The following is a 23,636-nucleotide window of genomic DNA, read 5'->3' as shown; positions in this document are numbered from 1 at the left end:
AATTTCTACTTTGATGCCATCATAAAAAATATTTATAGATTTGTAGCATTTTTATTGCCATATGTACAGACTGCAGCGACTTCTACCAGTTTATTAAAAGTTTATACATGCTGAACTATCTGATCATTTCTATGTACTATCACCTAGCTGATGTTTCACCAAATTAAAAGATTAATGTTCACAGCACAGCACATATAAGAAGGTAAGAGCTGCCAAATAGCACAGCACACATCTGAATTTCAAGAGAGACCAGAGTATCAACATGACCCTTACAAGCATTCGTTATATTTTGCCTATCCATGCTTTTTCTGGATATTATCAAAAAATCTTAACTGGTTTGAAGACCAGAGTCCATTGTAGAGCCCACTTACAAACACAAAGGGCCAGTTTAGAATCATCAGCTAATCTAATATGCACCTCTGTGACATACTCCACATGGATAGCTACAAACATGGTAGCCAAACCGAAAATGCTGAATCTGTGAAAGAGCAGCAGTAACCACTGGAATGCCCATGAATTTAGTTGTAAAACACTTTATGCAGTATGAGGTATAGATGTTTTACTTTGTGTTTTATGTTATTCATTTTAAAGTTGCATAGAGGAGGTGGAAATTTTTACTACTAAAGTGAGAGCTGCTGCTGACATAGTCACACCTGAAAAGACAGTTAAAAAATCTTTTAACATTGTTATACCATGGAAGGCTCAAAGAGTGTCTGGTTTAAAGAGAACATGCCGGAGAGCTGAGCGTAAATGGAGAAAAACTAAACTAACTATCCACTATGAGATATTGAAGGTTAAAATAACAGAATACAATAATAGAGTCCGTCTTGAGAGGCGCTGCAATTTCTCTAGAACTATAAATAACAATGCTAGTAATCCCAGAGTCTTATTATATACGATTGATCGTCTGCTAAACCCAGGTAACTCAATGGAATGCCTCCACAATACTTCCAGTGAAACTTGTGAGGTTATTAATGATATTAGAAATAATATAGTACATCTCCCCAACGTTAATCCTCTTAAGCCCCAGTACTCCATTATAAACAAATTAAATTCTTTCACCAGGATAGATTTACCTGATTTATATAAAATAATTTCTCAACTGAGACTCTCCACCTGTGTCCTTGACCCAGTACCAACAAGTTTTTTCAAAGAAGTATCGGGCATGCTAATTGATAATATTCTTGACATAGTAAACTCGTCATTAGATACAGGGGTCTTCCCAGACTGTCTTAAGACTGCTTTAGTTAAACCCCTACTCAAGAAAAATAATCTTGACTCCTCTGCTTTTGAAAATTTTAGACCTATTTCTAAACCTGCCTTTCTTAAGTAAAATTCTAGAGAAAGCAGTCATTATGCACCTAAATGACCACCTCAGTAAACATGCTATTCTTGATAAGTTTCAGTCGGGTTTCAGAACAAATTACAGTACAGAAACTGCACTCGTTAAAGTAGTAAATGACTTGCGGGTAAATGCAGACAGAGGCAGTTTATCTGTTCTCATCCTCTTAGATCTGAGTGCTGCATTTGATACCATTGATCACAATATTCTTAGAAATCGCCTTAGTCAGTGGGTGGGCCTCTCTGGCAGTGTCTTAAATTGGTTTGAATCCTACCTGGCAGGTAGAAAATTCTTTGTTAGTTGTGGTAATTATACTTCAAAGACACATGATATTCTATATGGTGTTCCACAAGGCACTACTCTGGGTCCACTGCTCTTTTCAATCTACATGCTTCCATTAGCTTAGATTATCTCGGGGCATAACGTGAGCTACCACAGCTATGCTGATGACACGCAGCTGTATTTGTCAATAGCAACTGATGACCCCGACTCTGTTGATTCACTAACACAGTGTCTTACTTGTGTTTCTGAATGGATGAGTAGTAATTTTCTCAAGCTAAACAAAGAGAAAACTGAAATTTTAGTGATTGGATATAATGAGGTTATTAGAAATAAACTTGATGCATTAGGATTAAATGTCAAGACGGAGGTAAAGAATTTAGGGGTAACTACTGACTCTGGCCTGAATTTTAAATCTCATATTAATCAGATCACTAGGACAGCATTTTTTCACTTAAGAAATATAGCAAAAGTTAGACCTCTTATATCATTGAAAGATGCTGAGAAATTAGTTCACACTTTTGTTTTCAGTCGACTAGATTACTATAACGCACTCCTCTCAGGACTACCCCAAAAAAAGACATCAATCAATTGCAATTAGTGCAGAATGCAGCTGCTAGAATCCTAACTAGGAAAAGAAAATCTGAGCACATTTCTCCAGTTTTGATGTCACTACACCGGTTACCTGTGTCATTCAGAATTGGCTTTAAAATACTGCTTACAAAGCCTTAAATAATCTCACTCCATCTTATATTTCGGAATGTTTGACACCTTACATTCCAAATCGTAACCTTAGATCTTCAAATGAGTGTCTGCTTAGAATTCCAAGAGCTAAACTTAAAAGAAGTGGTGAGGCGGCCTTCTGCTGTTAAGCACCTAAAATATGGAATAGCCTGCCAATAGGAATTCGCCAGGCTAATACAGTGGAGCACTTTTAAAAAAACTGCTAAAAACACATTACTTTAACATGGCATTCTCATAACTTAATTTTGGTTTAATCCTGATGCTCTAAATATTCAATTAATTATCATTACTATTCATGGTGGCTCCAAAATCCGTACTAACCCCTACTCTCTCTTCTGTTCTTTTTCCAGTTTTCTGTGGTGGCAATTTGCGCAACCAACCACGTGATCAAAGCACCATGATGTCCCTACATTGGTGGATTAAAGGCCAGAAGCCCACTTGACCGTCATCAAGTCCTTCCATGAGAACCCTGAATACAATGAGGACTGATCATTTATGTTAGGTAGAATGCCTAGAGGGGGCCTGGGCGGTCTAATGGCCTGGAACCCCTGCAGATTTTATTTTTTCTCCAGCCGTCTGGAGTTTGTTTTGCTTTTTCTGTCCTCCCTGGCCATCGGACTTTACTTTTATTCTATGTTACTTAGTGTTCTTTTATTTTAATTCTTACTTTGTCTTTATTTTCTCTTCATCATGTAAAGCACTTTGAGCTACATTATTTGTATGAAAATGTGCTATATAAATAAATGTTGTTGTTGTTGAGTGTTACAAGTACTACTACTTCCACAAATCATTAAAATGTAGGATTTACTGTTAACTTGAACAGCCTTGAACCAGTGCTGGATTTACCTGTAGTGTCCTGAGCTGGTGAAGCAATAGAAGATATTTCTGCAGGTCCTTCCTGAGGTCGAGTCCATTTAACTCTGCTGTCACCCGTGTCACATCTTCATCAGCATAGTAGAACTGAGCCAAAGGTCGCATGTCAGACCTCTACAAGACAAGAAGGCAGCAGCAAAATTGTGAGAGCCAGGTGATGAAGCACATTGACACATTATCATCATTGCACTGAGACATCATGCCACTTCAAGGTTTTTTAAATATATTGCTTAAAGCACTGAAGTAAGTTTTGACTTTGATTTTGACTGATTTGGATGTCATTAAGCAACTACCTTAAACCGACTATACCTTAACTGTTATACATGGCAAAGTCACTAAATAAATAACAGTAAGTTAACATTTTGCACTTCTGTGATTTATGCCCTTTTCTTCAATAAAGCTACTGCCACATCCCCTTTGTACAAATACAAAATGGAGTCAACAAACAGTGCATTTCCCTGGTCACTAAGAGACTAGATTGTAAAGTACAAGGCAGTTGGTTCAGTCTCCACCACTGACTCACTGTGTGGTCGGGAATGAGTAACTTTAGTGCAGAATACTAGTAGGAACAGCTTTACTATGGACAGCCAGTTATTTGTAAGTTGTTCAGGGTAAAAGGATCAAATGAACAAGTGCAATACGTATTTATATGTCTCCAGTTAAACTTTATAACAAAGTGCTCTGTACCCCAGTGAGTTTTACAGAGTTCTGCATACTATTTCAACAATGGAAATTAAATCTGAGGTTTAAAAATTGCTCAATTGTGGTTTCTTTTGTTTGTTTTTGGTTTTTTTTTTTTGCTGCTATCAGATCTAATTATGCAACTTTTAATGCAATGCAGGAAAACAATACAAGACAAAAGAATTGTTCGAAATATAATAAACGCAAATGGACTTACATTGAATTAATTCACTGATTTCGCTGCCATCTATCGGCAACAAAAATAATTTTTTGTGAATTCTCTATGTAATAAACTTAAGTTATAGCATAATGGAAATTGCATAATTACATCTGGACCACCCTATATATGAAAAGATAGCAAAATTTTCAAGTTTAAAGAATTTATTTAGTAGGACTTGAGAATACCATTGCATGAGTAATATCAGTTAAACACAGTGACTTTAAAAAGAAGATGTGAATGACACTCAGTGACAGTCAGTCAATATCCAGTGCAATTAAACATTTTACAGATATACCTGCAATAATTTTGTAAAATTTTTGTGTGTTCTGAATGGATGTGTAGTATCTTTCTCCAGCTAAATAAGGGAAAAAAAAACCAGACAGCAATCGATAAAAATGGAAATAATGAGGATATTAGAAATACACTTGATGTGCTGACATTACAAGTTAAGAAAAAGGTATAGAATTTGGGTGTAATCATGGATTCTGACCTAAACTTTAAATCACACGTTAACCAGATTATTAGGACTCGTTTTTTTCACTTAAGGAAAACTGCAGAAGTTAGACCTTTAATACCACTGCAAATTAATTTACATTTTTTTTAAGTCATCTAGATTTTTATAATGCACTCCTAAAAAAATTACCTAACAAAGACATCAACCAGTTACAATTAGTTCAGAATGCAGAAGCAAGAATCTTAACAAGACAAAAAAAATCTGAACACACCTCACCAATTTTAGCTTTGTTACATTGGTTATCTGTGTTGTTTAGAAAGGACTTTAAAATACTACTAACAATATAAACACTTCAAGATATAGGTAGGAGCAACATTATTTGGAGTATCTGCCTCCCTACATTCCAAGTCGGAACTTTAGATCTTCTAGTAGTGGTCTGCTTATTGTTCCAGGAGCTCAGCATAAAAGAAGTGGTGAGGTGGCCTTTTGATGTTATGCACCAAACATCTGGAACACTTTACCAACTGAAATTTGCCAGGCTAACACTGTGGAATATTTAAAAAAACTGCTAAAAACCCATTATTTAAATATGGTCTTTTCATAACTACATTTTAATTGGACTCTTAATAGAATATACATGCATAGAATTATATTCTTCAGGGATTTGCAATCATTACTAATGTCTACTTTTCTCTGCCTTCTTTTCCAGTTTCTCTGCGTTGGCATTTTTTACCACCACCACTTGTTGTGATGCTCGAATGAAGACGGGTGCTACAGCTATCCCTAAGATCCACCACATTGAATCCTCTTGGAAAAAGCCTGGAAACAATGATGGATGACTTAAGATCATTTACAGTATGTTAGGTAGAATGCCTAGTTGGGGCTGGGAAGTCTTTTGGCCTCTGAACTCCTGCAGGTTTTGTTTATTTTTCTCCAGCTTGCCTGGAGATTTTTTTCATGTCCTCCCAAACCATCTGACATAATCGTTGGTCTCATCTTTAGAGAATTAGAATACAACATATTTTTACTTATTATATATCTATCTTATATAAGCTGGTATTGATTTATTTTTTATTTCTTATTCATTAATATTCTTTCCTAACTTTCCTTAACTTTTTTCTTTTTTTGTAACTGTTTCTTTGACATCTTGTAAAGCACTTTGAGCTACATCCTGTGTATGAATATGTGCTACAAAAATAAATGTTGATGTTATGTTGATAAAGCACTGATGTGTGCTACAGGTCAAATACTGTCTATTGTCCTTGTACACATTTAATTTGTTTTGCATCAGAACAAGGGATTTTTCATACACCACAGACACACAGTCAGACGTTTTGATCTCTGATTTCATTTTGGTTTTATGTAAGCAGTGTCTTGGGTAAAGTGTACTTACAAAGCAGTCTTGATGCTGAAACCTCAAGCCAATTCATAGGACATGGGAAAAAATACAGTAATAATAATAGCGAAAAATAAATACTAGTGGGAAAAACAAGTTTAAAGTGATCTGCTTTTTCCAAGAGGGATTTTCATAACAATGAATCCAATAAATTAATCATGAACAAAATAATTCAGCTGCTGTTTCTCCTGACACACAGAGTTTGCAATTAAACCAGTAACTGTATAATGAAGTACATGATCAGGCAGATTATTAAGTGCTTGTATAAACTAAGGTGCCTGCCAACACTGCATAAGCTAAACCTCAGAAAATTGGTACATTTTGAATGATATTTGGTTTTATATAAAATGAAGTAAATAAAATAATGGAATTAGAAAAAAAGAATGAGTTTGAGAGTTTGAAGATTGTGTGGCATTATTATATACACATAGGCAGACCACCGAACTCGAAAAATATTAGAACCATTGAAAACACTGCAGATAAGTAGTTGTAGTACATAATTTCCATTACAAAATATTCTACTCTGAAACAATTTCCAAGTCTATATTGACTATATTACACTGCTCATCGTAGGTTCTGAAGTGTTACATTTTAGAACTCCGTTTGTATAGTTTGTGCATCCATCCATCCACTACCAATGCACACTTTGTAAGTTCTAGGGTGGTAGGGAGGTAGCTTACCCCTGTCGCTTTGAGCACAAGGCATGAACAACTCCTACACAGGAAACCAGCTGATCATGATAATCATGCACACACCCACACTCACTCATACAGAGTTAGTTAAGGCTCAGTTAACCTAACACACATATTCTTGGGAGGAAAACCAGAATGACTTAAAAATTATGAAGACTGTATGCTTTCACAGTATCTTTGTAAAGACAGGATTCTGAGATTCTGAGATTGCGGGCAGAAGTATTATTTAATTTTGATGAAACATCACATTTCCATCATCCCAGATCCATGACGCAATATTAGACAAGGGATACCTAATTGAGTACAGATGACGTTTTTGGCTACATCTCTGGCAACTGGGGATGATATGCATGTGTGGGCATATTACCAACACATTACCCAGCTTTCCGCACTGTCTCCTCTATTGACATACGTGGCCGGCATTGCTGCAAAGAAAGCAGGTGATCTAGACTCACAAATACTTGGTGTCTAGACATTGCCTGTGCATCCCTACCACAGTATCATGTTATATTGTCCTTTATGGTGCCCACCATGACTTGACGTGGCGTAAACTCTTTAATTATTGTCTGCAAGCCAGGACTCACTCCTCTAGACGGTGCTAGGGAAGCAGCCAGACTGGCTTGAGCTGGAATGCAATCAGGCAGGTGCAGACCAATCCTTGTGGCTCAGGCAAGGTGGGGCTGCGGGCGCATCTATCAGCAAGACTGAACGTGTAGGTTGGTAATGGGCAGCAAGCATCCTTGACATACTGAAGAGGCGGTCAGAAAGTTGGCAAAAATTAGCCCTTGCAGTGTGCCCCACAAGCGCCAGCGGCGACTGGCAGGGCGTGTTGTCTCCTTAACTCACAATGATGTTTTTGCTTCATTTACACTGTTGCAACATGCTGCATTTTTCAATAAATGCGGAGATGCAAGAGAACACAGAGGGAGTGCAGAGGCAGTGAGTGTATGTGCCTTTTCCCTTTTTTAATTAATCGCCACAGGTAATGTGATAAAGCATATAGTCACTCTAAAAACATGAATCAGCAACCCATATAGGCAACTATTTGGAAGAATTGCCTTAGGATAAGCAAAGGTTAATCATAAATTTCCACATCATGGAAGGGAATGGAGTATTTGCCACAGTCTTCCTGCACTCCTTTGTCTCTACTTTTCATAAATGAATCTGCATAAGACACCTGACAGATTGATTTACACAAATATCACATTCACCAAATGACATTTGCCATAAAACTACATTTGATCATAGTACCCAGAAGGGCAACTTAACCTGAGATATGCTGTAACTGAGTGAAGACTTTAGTACCCCTTTTGTAACATATTCAGTGAGGATGCTGGTACATTTCAACTTAAAGTACAGTGCAAAACAGTTAACTGTTACAATTTTACATCCAGCATTTTTCAGCACTTGGTTAAATAACCTTATCTGGCACTGTACCAGTTTTAGCACACTATAAATAGGACAGAGATTGTTATTAGTATTAGCACACACAGAATGGAGATACAATATGCAGCTGTACTTGCTAGCCACTTACTGCACTTCAGTGGTTGCATGCGATACCTGTAAGCAGTGTCGCTATCACTTACAATGGACACATTTTCTATATAATGCAAGTTGCCAGTGCATTTGTACTGCTTGATTTTGGATTAGTTAGCTGATAGAACAGCCATAACAGCAGGCTCAAAATCTGTAGTGGTTTAGTATTACTAGATAAACAGAAAGTCATTACATTCAGCTTCTGGTATATCAGCATTTGCTGAGCTGCCACAAAAATCCATGCTGGCTTGTCACTAGCATTTTTCCAGATTTGGTTTGGTGATATGGTAAGAATGGATGCCTCCACTGCAAAGTGTTTTTGGTGTGAATTCAATCATTTTAAAGTTCATATACTATGACAAACACAGGCATGCCGGAGTGTTGTTGTGGTTACAAGAAGGAATTGGGGGAGGTGATAGGTAAATATGGTCAGTCTGTTAAACTACAGGAAAACATGTGAAAGAGCTGAAAGTGGAGGCCCCCCTGCCTTCTGTGGAATCTGCTGGGAAAGCCAGATGAAAAAATGTTACATAATCAGGAAAGTATTATTTAAGTGTGCCATTGTGAATTGTCATAGCATTAGGAAAAATGTGTATGGCCTGGCCAGGCCTATCATTAGGGTGACTTGGGTGCACACCCTTGTGCCCAGCTCACAAAGGGGACTTCACACATCAAAAAGTCTAATAACTAGAAAAGTCCAAGTTTTCATCAACAATACAGCAATCCGCTATCCTAAACAAATTCTGCGCCACTTGATCATTAATGATTATAAGCCCAATTAGACTTAAATAAAGCTTTTAAAAGAAAAAATACGAGTCCTGGTTGGCTGATATGGATGGGGCACAATTAGAGCAAGTGTCTAATAGGTCACCTTTATGAGATCTTACATTTGATGTGTTAAGGTCATTCAAAACCAGAGCCCAGAAGTGCATCATAAAGAATAATTAAAAAATGAGAGAGAGAAGCAAAAGACACTGTTTTGCTGACAACTACAACTGACATTTAAATAATAATAATAATGATTTGAACAAGTACATTAAACAAGCCATAAATACTGCATCTAAAAACAATGAGAATGTCCTTACAGATAGTCAAGAGAGGGATGATCTCACCGCTTCAAAGTGCGGTCTAATTCCGTAGAGTCATCGACACAGACATGAACAACAATGTGGCAGACCACAAGGCCACTGCAGTTGATAAGACACACCATACAGTGTCAAGCCCGAATTAAGGAATCCCTTACTGGTCTTTTACATTTTATGGGCTCCAAAATACTCCAATACATATCACTTTTTTGCCATAAAGTGGTCACAGGCCTTTTAAAAACATTTCATTTTTATTAACTGTAAAAACAAAAAATGTGATATTACGCTCATCAATTGGTTTGTTACATACCTTGCAGTACGTAAATGGACAAAACATGAAGGACAAGTTGACCTGGCAGAAAAATCTAAAACTTCATACTTTAATCGTGGTGGTGTAGGGATTAAGACTTCAAAAGTTCAAACCCTGAGATTGCGGGTTTAAATCCTCAGACTGACACTGCATGACCATGCGCAAATCACTCCACCTCCCTGTGCTTTAATTGGAAAAAAACAGAAGAAATGTAACCAACTGTATTTCAAATGTTGTAAGTCACCTTGGATAAATAAAAAATTACAATAATAATAAATTTATAAACTTACATATGTGATGTATAGAATTTGGGAATATATTGATGCGCCTGGGGTGTCTTAAAAGGAGGTAGTGAGGCAAAATCAGGAGGGGGCCTTTTGAGGTTTAACTTGGGAGTCTAAGAGGGTCTTAGTCTGGCCATGATCTATGCAGAATGAGGGCAGTTGAAGATATGGCATAGGTGCACGAATGCTTGCACCAAAGTCAGTCAAGGCACACTGCATGTGCTCCTAAAAGACCGTGCTATACGCTTCACCTGTAAAATGATTTCAAGGGGTACTTTTAGCCATTTAAAGTTTGCATGGTGTGACACACACAGGAAAACTTTAGTATGGAGGAGAGGTTAGGAGCACGCACTGATACAGTGCATCACCTCACCCACCACACAACAAACCAACTCAGGATCCAGATTAGGACCCGAGTGCAACCATGCAACGGGTGATACCTCAGCACCACACTAGTTCAGATGTAGTGGAACAGGGTGAGGTTTTTCTATGGTGACTGGAGTGCCAATTCTGCCACCAACCCCCAAGTTTTTCCCTGCAGGTTGGAGGGCCGAAATGCAGGGATGGATGCAGATTAACGTCATACCCAGGACGGAGCAATTGCAGGTTAAGGGCCTTGCCCAAGGGCCCAACAGAGCAAAGACCCTTTTGGCATTTTACAGGATTCGAACCGGCAACATTCCAATTGCCAGTGCAGATCCCCAGCTTCAGAGTCACCACCCCAACCTTTAGTATGGCTATGGTTAGAAATAAAAACAGAACAATTTTTTTCTGAAAAAAACATTTGCAATGTTTATAACTTTTAGTCTCAAATCAATGTTGTGGAAAAAAGGAAATTGTTTTTTACATTTTAAATAAAGGGGTTGTAACAGATGGCATGCATCAGCTGGCATCAGGGTGTTGCCATCTAATGTGATAGGGGAGAAAGTACTCCAAAGTTCTTGTCTCTCCAGTCCTCCTACTGCACTGGCAAGGGTCCCTATTTCAATCCGACTGAGAGACCAGTGCAATGGAAGGACTGGGGGAGACCTCAACTTTGGAGTACTTTCTCCCCTGTCACTTCAGTTCGCAGCACCCCTGGCTTGGATACCCAGTCTGATAATCAAAGAGGATCCTAGGAATTGGGATCCAAGAGATAGCCCTCTAGGGGATAAGCTTTCCTCACCACAAAAAACACTCAGATTATTTCTGAATTTACTTAATCCAGTTCAGGTTTGATACTGCACCATCAAATGCCTATTCTGGCAACATTAGTTGCAAGGTAGGAAACTGTAAATTGCAGGGCAGACATCATTTACTCACTCACACGTGGCCAAATAAACTAAACACGTTTTTAAACGTTTTTATTATGTGAGATGAAAAATTGGAGAACCTGTGGGTAAAAATCAATCAACAAATAAATAAAAGTATTTATTGTAGTTATTAAATTTATTTATACATTACATCAAGACCACCTCTGGAGGATCAAATTCCCTGTCTTATAGTGAAAGAGGTCCTATTGAACATAAAGCAACATAAAGGTGCTATGTAAATATAATGTAGTATTATATCCTTCTAAGCTCTGGTATTTTTAGGGAACACCTTGCTCTTTACAATCGTGTGTACTCTTGAACCCTATGATGATCAGTAAGAGACAATGCCATCAAGATCCTACACCCTGATGTAAAAAGACAGCTCACTCATCTTCTCTAGGCAGGCATGATTTTTAAATAACTTTGTTCACATTTTTGCCACCTTGCCCCCAATTCTCCAGTGAACAATACATTTGTACCCAATGCCTCTTGTCTTCTGTCTTCATTCTCCGCATATTCCCTCCTCAAGCATTGCTCCCTTCATTATGCATACTCTCAACCTATCACCTCAGACCAGTTCAATTCCTGCCATCCTCCAGCTTGTACAAATTGTCTTAACACAGAAAAAATAAGTACTAATGATATCAATATCCATTCTTTGTTGCATCTCAAATGGAACCTTCTTCCTCCAAACTCGAGTGCATGATTTCTTTTCAGCTCATTCAACATCTCTTAAAATATTTGCTTTTTTTGATTTTGACTCCATCACAGCAAACCAAATGCTCATGTTCACATCTTAAATGACCTATGCTTTGGGGTAGATGCTAGGTCTACCACTGTTTTTGACAGAGCTGAACGTAAACCTCTTAGCCAGCCTAGTTACAACAACATGCCATACAGTATCAAGTTGCATTTATACATGGCTGCATGTAAATCCCTTCAATAATGGTTACAATGGCAATTCCTCATTCTGGAATTGATCAGCTACACTTTAATATCTGCATGCCATAAGATCTGAAAACATGCTGTCATCATTTTCCAAAAATACAGAGATGATAATCCACATGTATATTGAAGTCGATTATAAATCCACTTCAAGAATAGATCCCTTGGACCTCAGCCTTTGTATGCACTAATGTAACTAATTCTTCAATGTGTAGTAATCTAGGTGTTAATGTTCTGCTCAGACCAAACCATTACCACAACACAATGAGCTGGTTCAGCTGTATTAATTTCCTGTTGGATTTTGGAATTTAAATGACTTCCATTTGATGAACTACTAATTATAATTACAACCATTAACTAAAATTAAACAGACTGTGGTGGTGCAACAGTTAATGTTATCTTACAGATCCAGTAACCTGGGTTTGAATTCTGTGCATGGATTACAGCTGTTCTAACCATGTCTACATGGGAATTACTATGAATACAACACTTTTCCTCCCAAATTCTGAAAGATGTGCATTTTTGATGAATAGACAGTTCTAAATCAGCCCCGTAGGTATGTGCATGACTGCGGTGGGCTTGGCGCCCTGCTCGGGGTTTGTTTCCTGCCTTGCGCCCTGTGTTGGCTGGGATTGGCTTCAGCAAACCCTCATTACCCTGTAGTTAGGATATAGTGGGTTGGATAATAGATGGAAGGATGGTATGTGCATAAGTAAGTTCTGCAATGGACTGGTGCATGTATCAGAGGTACAAGAATAGGCTGTTTCCGCTTATGTTCCTGAACTGACTTAAGCTAACTCTACAATGTAACACGACTATATTGCAGTTAGCTCAGCTAAACTGCTTAGCACATAAACTTATCTTGCTCCACTAGAAGAATCCTATTCCACCTCTTTTACGTCAATGAATAACTGATGTTACAGAATATTTGAAGATGGAAAAAATCTAATTCTCACTTAAAGAATCTGTTCAAAATATTTTTAAAAACCTGGAAGGATTTAATCAATAACATTTTAGAATAAACATTTATATTGGGAAAAGGGATTCTCTTCCCTCTTTTCCACTCTGGTGGTTGGCCTTCCTTTCTTTCTCACAGGTGGGGGGTTGAATTGAATTTAGTTTTGTTAAGTTTGACTTGTTTGTATGGAATGTTACTTGCTTTTAATAAATTCAATAAAATAAAAAAATAAAAATCTAGTTTCCTGTCAGATTTTAAATTAGAAAAGGCTGCCTTCAGCGAACCTCTACCTAAATTACCCACTCTCATAGTATAAACTTTAGAATCATTATACTCTATGCTTCTTAGATTGGTTTTGTTTTTATTCATTTTACAGGCAATTTTACATAATGTACACTTCTCTTCACTCCAAAATTCCATGCCTGTTCACGTATGATTCTGTCCTTTGTTATTTCCTACATTCCAAAAACAGTGCCAAGCTTTACAGTTAAAACCAGTTCTATGAAAAAACATTAAGTCCTGGAGGGTGACAGCTGTTAATGATACAATAACTCAAAACAAACATATACAGTAACTTCCAAAAGGAAGAATTTTCTCCGAATGCCCTGGGAAAGGTTTAGAATTGTCTATAAAACAGCGATTGTCTGCAAAGCTGTTAGTGCAGAAGAATATTATAGGACAATCAGGCTATTTACTGAAACAAATACAAGACAATTAAAAATTTCTGATGTTACAGTGATTGCACCCAATGCACTATACCACTCAAACTTTGATGCATATTTATTTTGTTTTGTAAAGCCTACTGTTCAACACTCCTTACTTTGTAAGGCCTCCTCAAGAGTAACATACAAAATGATGCACTGTATTAATGTTGTCCAATAATAGCTGAATAATAAAGTATACATTCTTTCACCGAGCTTTCCTTGGTTTCTAGACAGTGGCAAACTCAGCTGACCTTTTGTGAGAGTTGGCTATGACAGAACATAGATCCAGATATTGATACCAAGTACACTTCTACCACTGATTATTATCTTAAGCTCACTTGACAGGGAAATGACTTTGTAGTTCTGCTAATGTTGTCATAAAAGAGTGCAAAGCAGTCTATCATTGCCAGGATTTTAATTTAAGAGGAGAAGCAATGACTACAATGCGTCAAAGAATTCTACTTTCTACACCTACAAACATTCAAACCTTCACACAATGCCAGTGAAAGTTATAATTTGCTATTTCTGCTGGTGTCTGCCCTGTGATATTAGTGGTGAACATGTACAGCCTTCTCCCTAAGCATGTGATAAATCAACTCTGCCAGGTGCCAGGCACGCAGAGTATCAGTCAAACACTGTAAACAAGACCACAAATAACATAGATTTCCGTGCTGAAAGATTACAAAGAAAAGCAAGCATCGCTTATTCTTTACAATCCTTTTTTTGCATTTGGGTTAACCTTCTGCTTTCTTCTCCTTAAACCATCACGGCCCCTGTAGTTAAGTACACACATTCCACAAGGTTTTTACAGGCAAACTATTATTGAGAAACTCAATAATAAACAAACACTCTGGCATTGCTGGGACCTGTTTTGTTATCTGTATGCAAAACTGCATTTTTAGTAAAACAAGGACTTTTAAGAAACCTCAAATCTCTACTACCACCCCAGACTGGCTCAGATTTTCAACTTCTCACTATATTTTAAGGAAGATCATTTAACTCGATCCATCACTGTAACATTAAGAACATGTGGCACAGACTGCAAAAGAAGCATAAACTATTTCCTGGTGTAAAAACACTTTCACTTTCTTAACAATGAACAATATTATTTCCTCTGCTTTACATAATCCATATATAGCAACATCTCATCCTAGAAAGTCAGACGCTATACTGCATCACTTTTATAGACACAATAAATCTGATATGTAAAATCTCCTGAATTAAAAATATGATTCAAGATTATACATGAGTGCTATTTTTAAAGACAAACATTAAAATGTGTTACTTAACCAAATGTGTGACAGTCTTTTACAATCTAAAACAAAGTCCAAATCATTTAGGTTAGCTCAAGTTTTAAAAGTTAGTTTTACAACTGAAAATCCCTAGAAATATTTCAGTTGTTCTGTAGACCATTTTTGGAATACAAGTAATTGATTTATATCTAGACTATTTGAACAGTATCTGCTAAAAAGGACAGCAATGTGGCTTAGAAGTTAACATTCCTGCCTTTTACAGTTTATGAGTATGAAATGTATGCCTTGGCCTAGAAGCTGTCTAAGAGGATTTTGCATACTCTCTCCATGTCTACAGTACATAAGGTTGTCACTGGGTTTCCTCACACATTACAAAGATACAAGGATGCAACTTTATACTGGCCTGCATGAGTAATTATGTGAGCCAGTACAGTGGCAGCCCATCCAGAGTTGATAATGAACCATGAGCTGCTGGGATAGACTCTAGCTTTCCTGCAATGCTGCACTGTAATAAGCATGATAGAAAATGAATGAATAATTACTAAGAACAGAATTTCATTAGTAAAAAAAATAATCAAACATAACAGAGGTGCTAACTGAATCAGCTTTATTAATAAAGGCTATAAATAAAAATAAACAATATACGATTCTTAACCAAAAAGAAGGCATATGAAATTGAAGGATCTAACTTCAGCAAACCAGATTAAGTCACCTCTGAATGTGAGTTACCTCTAGTGGCAATGCAAAAGGACTTATTTAGATAGCTAAATGGCTAATTTAAGACAGAATATTGTATGTAGCAGCTTAGGTTCCTGCAACAACTGAGAAGAGCCTGAAGAGAAAGTTGTAGTACTAAAATTAAATACGTGGAAAAAACTACAGGTACGCATGAATCGTTTTTATAGGTCCCTCAGCTGAAACTTGCACTAAGCGATTTTTCAAAGCAACAAAGATACATAAAATGGAAGAGCAAGAATCTCATTTGTTACTTCATATTGTAGAATAAGCTTTATAATCCAGTTCAAGATTTTCAGGGCAGGTACCATAATAACTACTGTTCTAATATTCTTCAGCATGGTTTGTTACTGTTTAACCACTTATGCATTTTTACTGTTGTCCTCATGGTAGGTGAAGATAACCTGCAAAGGCTTCACAGTGAGTCAATCACATACACTTAATGAAACCCTAAACCACCTGAATTCTCATGAGGGACATTAATCCACAAACTCTTAAGAAATTGTAAATGCAGTATATGAAGTTATAACAACAGGGTGCATTTTTAATAGGTACTTTCAAGGATTGTTCCTCAGATTTCTTGAGAATTACTGGATTCTAATTGCATATAGTGTTTGGGTACTTACTGCTTTTAGCTATAATAATAATAATAATTTGTATTTATATAGCACCTTTTCCATGCTCAAGGTGCTTCACAGAGTCTCTTAAAGAAACAGCAGTTATATGTAACGCTGGATACAGAGGTTTCCTAAATAGATTAAAATAGATACAGGATATACAAAAGAATTAAACAGAATAAAAGACAACAAACCAGAGTAAAATACTAAATTCAATACTAAAAGAAAGCCCAGCAAATAACATAATTTGTGATATAACACACACACACTCACACAAATTATATTGAGCATCTGGACACAAAGGAAGATTTAAAGAGGAGGCAGAATGTCAGGTTAAGTTAAAAAAACCTTCCTATATAAACGAGTTTTTAAGTTTTTTTTAAAAAAAAGAATGGATTGAGTCAGCTAACCTAATTCATTTCGGGAGGTCATTCCAAAGTCTGGGCACTATAAAGTTAAAGACCCTGTCACCCATAGAGTGCATGTTAGTAAGGGGAACAACACGATTGCCAGAATCAGAGGACCTTAGTGGGTAAACAGGAGCCTAGTGATGGAGAAGGTCACTGATGAAGTCTGGTCCAAGGCCATTTAAAGCTTTGTAGGTTTATAATAGAATTTTATATTCAATTCTGTAAGACACAGAGAACCAGAGAAGCAGGATGGATGTGATGTGCTCGCTGTTGCTGGTCCATGTAAGGACTCTTACAGCAGAGTTTTTAATCAACTAGAGTTTTGATACAAGATTAGAAGCAGCACCTATCAGTAGGGAGTTACAATAATTGATGCGGGATGTGATAAAAGCATTGTAAAGTTTCTCAGCATTAGAAAAGGAATGACCAACATGGGATATGTATTAACAAATAAGCACTCATTTACATTGTTTTACTTATTAGTAGATTCCTTTATCCAAACAGAAATTACAATTTATAAAGAAAAAAAGCCACATTCACAATAAATTATGGCTATTGTCTCAATTGTCCAATAAATGAATTGTCTAATTAGTGATATTCCTTAAAGTACATTGCAAATACTTAAAAATCAAATCAAATCAATCAGATCACAAAGGTAATAGAAATGACAAATTTTTTTTTAAAAATGAGGATTCCTGCTGCCTACACAAATCACTGTTGGTCTTAATACTGAACACTCTGTGGAATGCATGCTTCTGGAATGCTCATGATTATTCCTCTCAAGTAGCTGCAACAACCATCTCCCTGTGAATAACACTCTGATCTCATGATTAAAGATGATGGAGTATAAATTACATGACTGCACTTTAAATCCCACCCACCCACTCTGTGATAATGAGAAAATCAGTTAACAGATAGCAGTGCTCCATTTGTGGAAAAATGCCATCCATCCCTTTACTTATCTACTTGTCCAATTCAGGATCACAGTAAAGGAAACAGCCGACTTATATGAAATAAAGTTTATTTATTTGTTTTTTTTTTTTTTTTAATGATGTGGTTGCTTTAATTTTTGATTTTTCCTCTTAGTACTGGACTTAGACTCCTCACTCAGTCACTATCTGTGCAGAGTCTGTGTACATTCACCCCTCGTCTGTTATGATTATCTGGCTTCATCCCACATCCCAAAGACATGCAGACTAAGTTAATTGGTGGCTCTATATTTATCTGGTATGGTGAGCATACAAGTATGCCCTGCAATTGAATTGCGTGGTTGCTTGCGTCAGTCTTTGGCTCTCTGCAACCCTGTAATGAAGAATGCACTTTCAGATGAGAAATTGATGAATGTTTGCTTTACAAGACCAGAAAACAGGGTAAAAGGTCTCCTGAAATTGCTGCACACTCTCTGGATGGCAAAGTGTGAGCAGAACAAAGAAGCAAGTTCTAGTGCCAAAGGCACAAGTTAACAAAACATTGTGAAACTCACTAATTCCAGTTGAATAATATCAAGTGGTTACAGAACATAGAATGCCACTAATACCAGGGCAGATGTGTTATAGAAAATCATCTTTTATCATATAAGCATAAAAATTGTATCATATAATTTTTCTCATCACTTGGGATGCTACCTCATATCTGTTTTTGACTGTCTCAAAGTATGCGATCATATTGCAGTAAGCAGACTTTTTCACAATAACCACCACCCAAAGGACTAATATAGCACAACCCGGAAGAGCTAATTTCTTACCTAAACAAAAAAACCATGACAGGTATGTCATTATCTTGTCTTTTTTAGTGTCCAACCCTAGCTTAAGTATCACTCCCAAGTTTAAGACTGCCAACAGGAGAAGATTTAGCATGCCCATTGCCCTCCTCTCACAAGCTTGTTGTGCCCACCACAAGTTAGAACAGGCATTTCTTCATATCCCATACTGAACCTACTAGAGGTATTAGTTGTTTTCCTATGAAAAGGGGAATAGCGTACAAGTAATCTACTCTCAGTGTAACTCTCCCACAGTTTCCACTTTTTTTTTTTTTTACATTCTTAAGAAAAGTTGCTTAGCTCCTGAAACAAAACCATAAACAGATCTTGTTTGTATTTCTACGTAACTATTATATTAAGTCATGACTTGCTGTGTTCCAGACTTACTGGTTCTATGGTGTGTACATGCTTGTCTTCTTCCCCTGTAGTTTTTTTCAGTTTTTATATAGTGCCAATGCATGTTAGATTGGCTTAAAAATAGCTCTCACAGACATATTTCCCTCTTGTAAGTGCACAGATTCATTACAATTTTTAGTTATTCTTACTCCTTTTAAACCAAAACCTCAAAAAGTCAGTTTTGATAAATAAGCAGTTGACACTGTAAATCACATACATTTCCCATTCATCTATTTTCTGAATATACACTTTGTAGTACAGCGCAAGAGGGAGCTAGAGCCTTACCTGATGAAATCCGGAATCCACCCTTCTACATTCACTCAAACAACCTAATCAACAAAACTGTATATCCAGATTAGCTATCTCTGTGATAATATTTTTTAACTATCTGTGACCTTTTACTAATCAATGCCATTAGCCCACTCTGACCATTTTATCATACATGAATTAGGCACTAAAGTAGTCTTTACACATTCCACCATTTGCTTAAGAGTTTTTAGTTTGCAGCTAGCAGATAAGAGATTTAGATTTTGAATAATGATACAGTGTGTGAACAAGGTTGTGGCAAATCTTTCTTCGTGCCACTTCAGATTTACTCAAAATAAACAAAGGCACTGCACTCATCTGCAAAGGCCTCCATAATATGAGCAAAGAATTAGAAAGGCAAACTGGTAAAAAGAGACACCTTGATACATAGAAAAATATGTGCAGTGGATTTTCATTGAATTACCTGAAGTTCGTTGGCATTTATATTAGTAGCCAAGGCAGATTTTGAACATAATGGATTTCAGTGAAAAAAAAAATATAAAAACTTAATTCAGGGTCTTACCTCCTTAAATTTCCACATGCAATAATACAAAGTGCTACCTACTGTATTATTTTCTTTGGCCAAGGGCAGCCAATGTTAATGCTTAGTTGGTTAATATAGGTTTGGTTTTATTCCACCATTTTCCTTACAACAAAAATATGGAAGAGAGTAAATTAAAATAATACCACCCATTATAAAAGTGTCTAACAAAAAATGCTTTGATTTTGTATCACAAAAAATATATTACTAACATATTTTTCAGCTTGTCTTTACAAAATTCTGCACCAGGTGATTTTCCCCCAATTAAATAATCAGCTATAAAGTAAGCAGTTGTATTACAATACTCCATTTCATTTCAGTATGGTGTTCTCTCAGTGTATTACTAATTTAACAGGTCTGGAATGAATTTGTCATCAGTGAGGATTTTGCTAGAACACCACTGAAGCCTTTTAAGGATGGTTATCAAACAGACTGACAAACAGTAACCTATGATCAACACCACACCACACATCATGAAACCTGAGATTCCCAGAGAGATAGATTATCTTATCACTGCACAAAGCAACACATCATATGTGAACTTTAAACTGTAAAACAGAAAGCATTATACTGAAAATCTGAGTCTGAAATACATTCCCATAATTGACATGCTGATAATTATTTTACTTTCTAAAACTAATAAATAAATAAAAGTTACAATTAAACATAAGTTTAGACACAAAGCTAGATGTGAAGAGGTAAATCGTGAGACTTTTTTGTAAAATTCATCAGAAGCACACGGTATTAAGGAACTGTTTCAACCTCAACCCAAAGATAATATAACTCTAACTCCCATTCCATCTCTCATGGGCATGATTGCATTATTATCATCATGTTTACTTTTGTTATTTCTGTGTTTAGTAGAGAACCTTGTGCAATTTTTCTTTTTAAAAGTGGTGCATTGCTCTTAGCCAGTGTATCATGAAAGGCACTTTAGAATGTATGTATCACAACATTCTCAAACCCACTTAATCTAGCTAAGGGTCACAATAGGACAGAAGACATCCCCTGCAGCATCAAGCTCAAGGCAGGAATCAACCCATTACAGAGCCCAATCACACGTACATTCCCCAGGCCCATATAGATTTGTCATTAACCCGAAATAGAAATGTGGTGATGTGGAAAGAAAGCTGGAGTACCCATGGTAAAAAAATAAAAATAATAATAATAATACACACACACAGGCCTAATGTGCCAACTCCACATAGATAGCAATTGAGTTGGGTGTGAAAACTCTGATGTCTTTTTCTATGAAGCAGAAGCTGTAACTACTGTGCCACTTCAAACTGCCACTTTATACTAGCATGATCAACTGAACGTAATCCTCATAGTGCAAAGGAGTGATTCTGTCATAATTAGTGTGGTATTTGCAGCATTCAGATTGTCAATAGGAAAGTTTTGCTTTCAAATGAATATTAAAATTTCACATTTATACACGTGGTTGTTTAAAAAAAAAAGTATACACTCATATACACATAAGCCTAATACATTGTTTAGATTTGATGCTGTACTTGTTCTAGATCCAGGTGCTTATTTTACACCAGTCCTTACCTTAGGCTTCCAGAGCCATCTCTTCATAAGTGCAGGTAGCATCTTTAAAAAAGAGGGAAAAAAAAAGTAAAACTTACACGATCCTTTGGTACTATAGATAAACACATATGTTCACACAAATACTATGTATTTTGCACACTTTAGTACAATGATATAATACTAAATGTGCACATTTATGTTTACTCTGTTATCATGTCATTAACCTATACTTACAGTACATACAATAAATATACCAAAACGTTTTTCTCATTACATTAAATATTAATAAACTTGTACCTCTACCCCATATAATAAAGGGTTATTAATTTGATTCCAAGTGATCCCGATGACTGAATTTTGCCATTTTCACCAATCTTTTAATCAGACCAGGTAGAAGATGAGAAATCATTTCTTAGTTCGATTTAACAACTACTGCCTATTTCCTAGTGATACTCTAATGATTGCGTATTCAATTTCTTAAAATGTACTGTATACTTTCTAAAGGGCTTTTTCAAGGACGTCAGAATACAGTGAACAGACTCAGATGAGTAGTTGTGCGGCTTCTCAGGAAACCTCTTGTCAGTTCCTCAGAACTGCACCCCATTTAGGAACTGCTTAGACATTAATCCCCTAATAACAAGTGAGGAAAGGAATGCAGTACTGAGAACTGAAAATCTTAAACTGAAACATTTGCTAAACGCAAACTACACACGCACGCGCACGAATACACACACACACACACACACAAACTCCAAGTACTGCCTGACTCATCACTAGGGCGAAGAATGTGGAAAACAAGTAACTAAAATTAAACTTTACATTCAATAGAGAAGCCTCTGATAAAAAGATCCATGAAAATGGAAACGCTCAGCCCTCTGGGACCCCGAATCTACGAGTATTAACACGTTTTGCGCATATATACACCTAGACACGCGACTAGTGACAGAACAAAGCAGTACTTTGAAGTCTCCGTACTTTGCCGTCTGTAATCCTATGATTTTTTCCACAAGGTGAATCTGAAGACAAGCAAGTCACTTTCACCAGATCCTTCTTCTTGTTTCCTCACTGCCGTGGACTTCTAGTAGAAATACACGTGTGTTCGTGTTCATGGCTGTCACGAAAACTTCCAGTTCTGTTTCTCTTCGAACCCACTACCTTCTACTTTTATAAGTTTCACGTTGAAAGACAAAGCGTCGATCTTTGCAAGTCTGTCTCCGCACACCAAGCTATTGGCTTTCGGGTGTTTTCTGTTTTTCCTTTCTTTTTTACTTCTTGCTGTTTTAGATTCCAATTGTTACGGGCTCGGAGAGTTCTAATATTCCGGGGTTAAGCGGCTTTTGTCACCTGAAAATGCTCAGGTATGCCGTTTCCTTGTTTTTCCTTTGAGTGAGGGTTGCTGCCGTTTTATAATTCCAGTGTTCCTTTGATCTTCGTTCGGCTTCTCAAAGTTCTCCTTCCCTCCTGCTCCGCCGACTGTCTGGGACTGGAGCGATCCTCCGCGTCAACGCCTTATTGCGGAATGACTCGACTGACGTCAGCACCTTGAGAACAGCAACAGCACTCCGTCTCACCTGCCGCCTCCACCCTTAACTGGAACGCTACCCAATTTACTGTGGTCTTTCATACATTGTACCGCTCCGTCCCCAGCGCATTGTTGCCCAGTTCCCCACTGTCCACATTCTCTCGTTTTCCCCCATTGCCCTGTTAACCACTGCAACAAGCCCTTCCCAGTACCCAGGCCCAGCCTTAGAAACTGAGGGACAAAATTCGTTTTTTTCGTCTTCTGAATTTTTTACAGTTTTAAATTACATGTTGCATCAGGATTATATGCAAATTGTATTAAAAGCAAAATAATATATGTAAATTAACATAAACATTAAAACAACTGTACTTTCTTACTTTCGTTTCTGCAACCACTTTCAAACTTGTGTCAAAAATGTTATGCTCCTTCACAAACTAAGGATAATATTGCACGACTGTTGAGAGTAGATAATGTTTAACCCAAGATAATATTTGTTCAATTTTAATTTGGAAAAACACCTTTCCCCTGATATTTCAATGACTGGCATTGTAAAAAGTATGTATACAGCAATAAGCAAAAAAATGTAAATCAAATAATTTGTTCAAAGCAAGAAATTACAAGATTTGCAAAGGCTTTCCCATGTAGTTTTCTTTCTTCTGTAAAAAGCCAGCTTTCTCCCTTGTGATAAATACAGTTCTATCTATCTATCTATCTATCTATCTATCTATCTATCTATCTATCTATCTATCTATCTATCTATCTATTTATGAGT

At 36.8% G+C, this 23,636-nt stretch overlaps 1 protein-coding gene across 4 annotated transcripts in view; it reads right to left on the bottom strand.

Annotated features, from left to right (window-relative positions):
- Window positions 1–22,662, bottom strand: part of LOC120541890 (lateral signaling target protein 2 homolog) — a 60,092-nt gene extending 37,430 nt beyond the window's left edge. For 3 of the 4 annotated variants that reach the window (XM_039773838.1, XM_039773842.1, XM_039773841.1), the window contains exons 1-3: window positions 22,318–22,662; window positions 21,364–21,405; window positions 3,212–3,352 (exon numbers count right to left, since the gene is read on the bottom strand). In XM_039773838.1, the coding sequence (XP_039629772.1) occupies window positions 3,212–3,352; window positions 21,364–21,405 (183 nt within the window). In that variant the 5' untranslated portion in view covers window positions 22,318–22,662. Of the gene's footprint in view, window positions 1–3,211; window positions 3,353–21,363; window positions 21,406–22,301 lie in introns of all 4 variants that reach the window. The other variant, XM_039773839.1, reaches the window with a different exon arrangement.
- Window positions 22,663–23,636: the final 974 nt, after the last annotated feature.

This window comes from Polypterus senegalus, chromosome 13 (assembly GCF_016835505.1).
Source record: "Polypterus senegalus isolate Bchr_013 chromosome 13, ASM1683550v1, whole genome shotgun sequence".
Taxonomy (NCBI): Eukaryota; Metazoa; Chordata; class Cladistia; order Polypteriformes; family Polypteridae; genus Polypterus; species Polypterus senegalus.
This window is presented reverse-complemented; position numbering and strand designations above follow the sequence as displayed.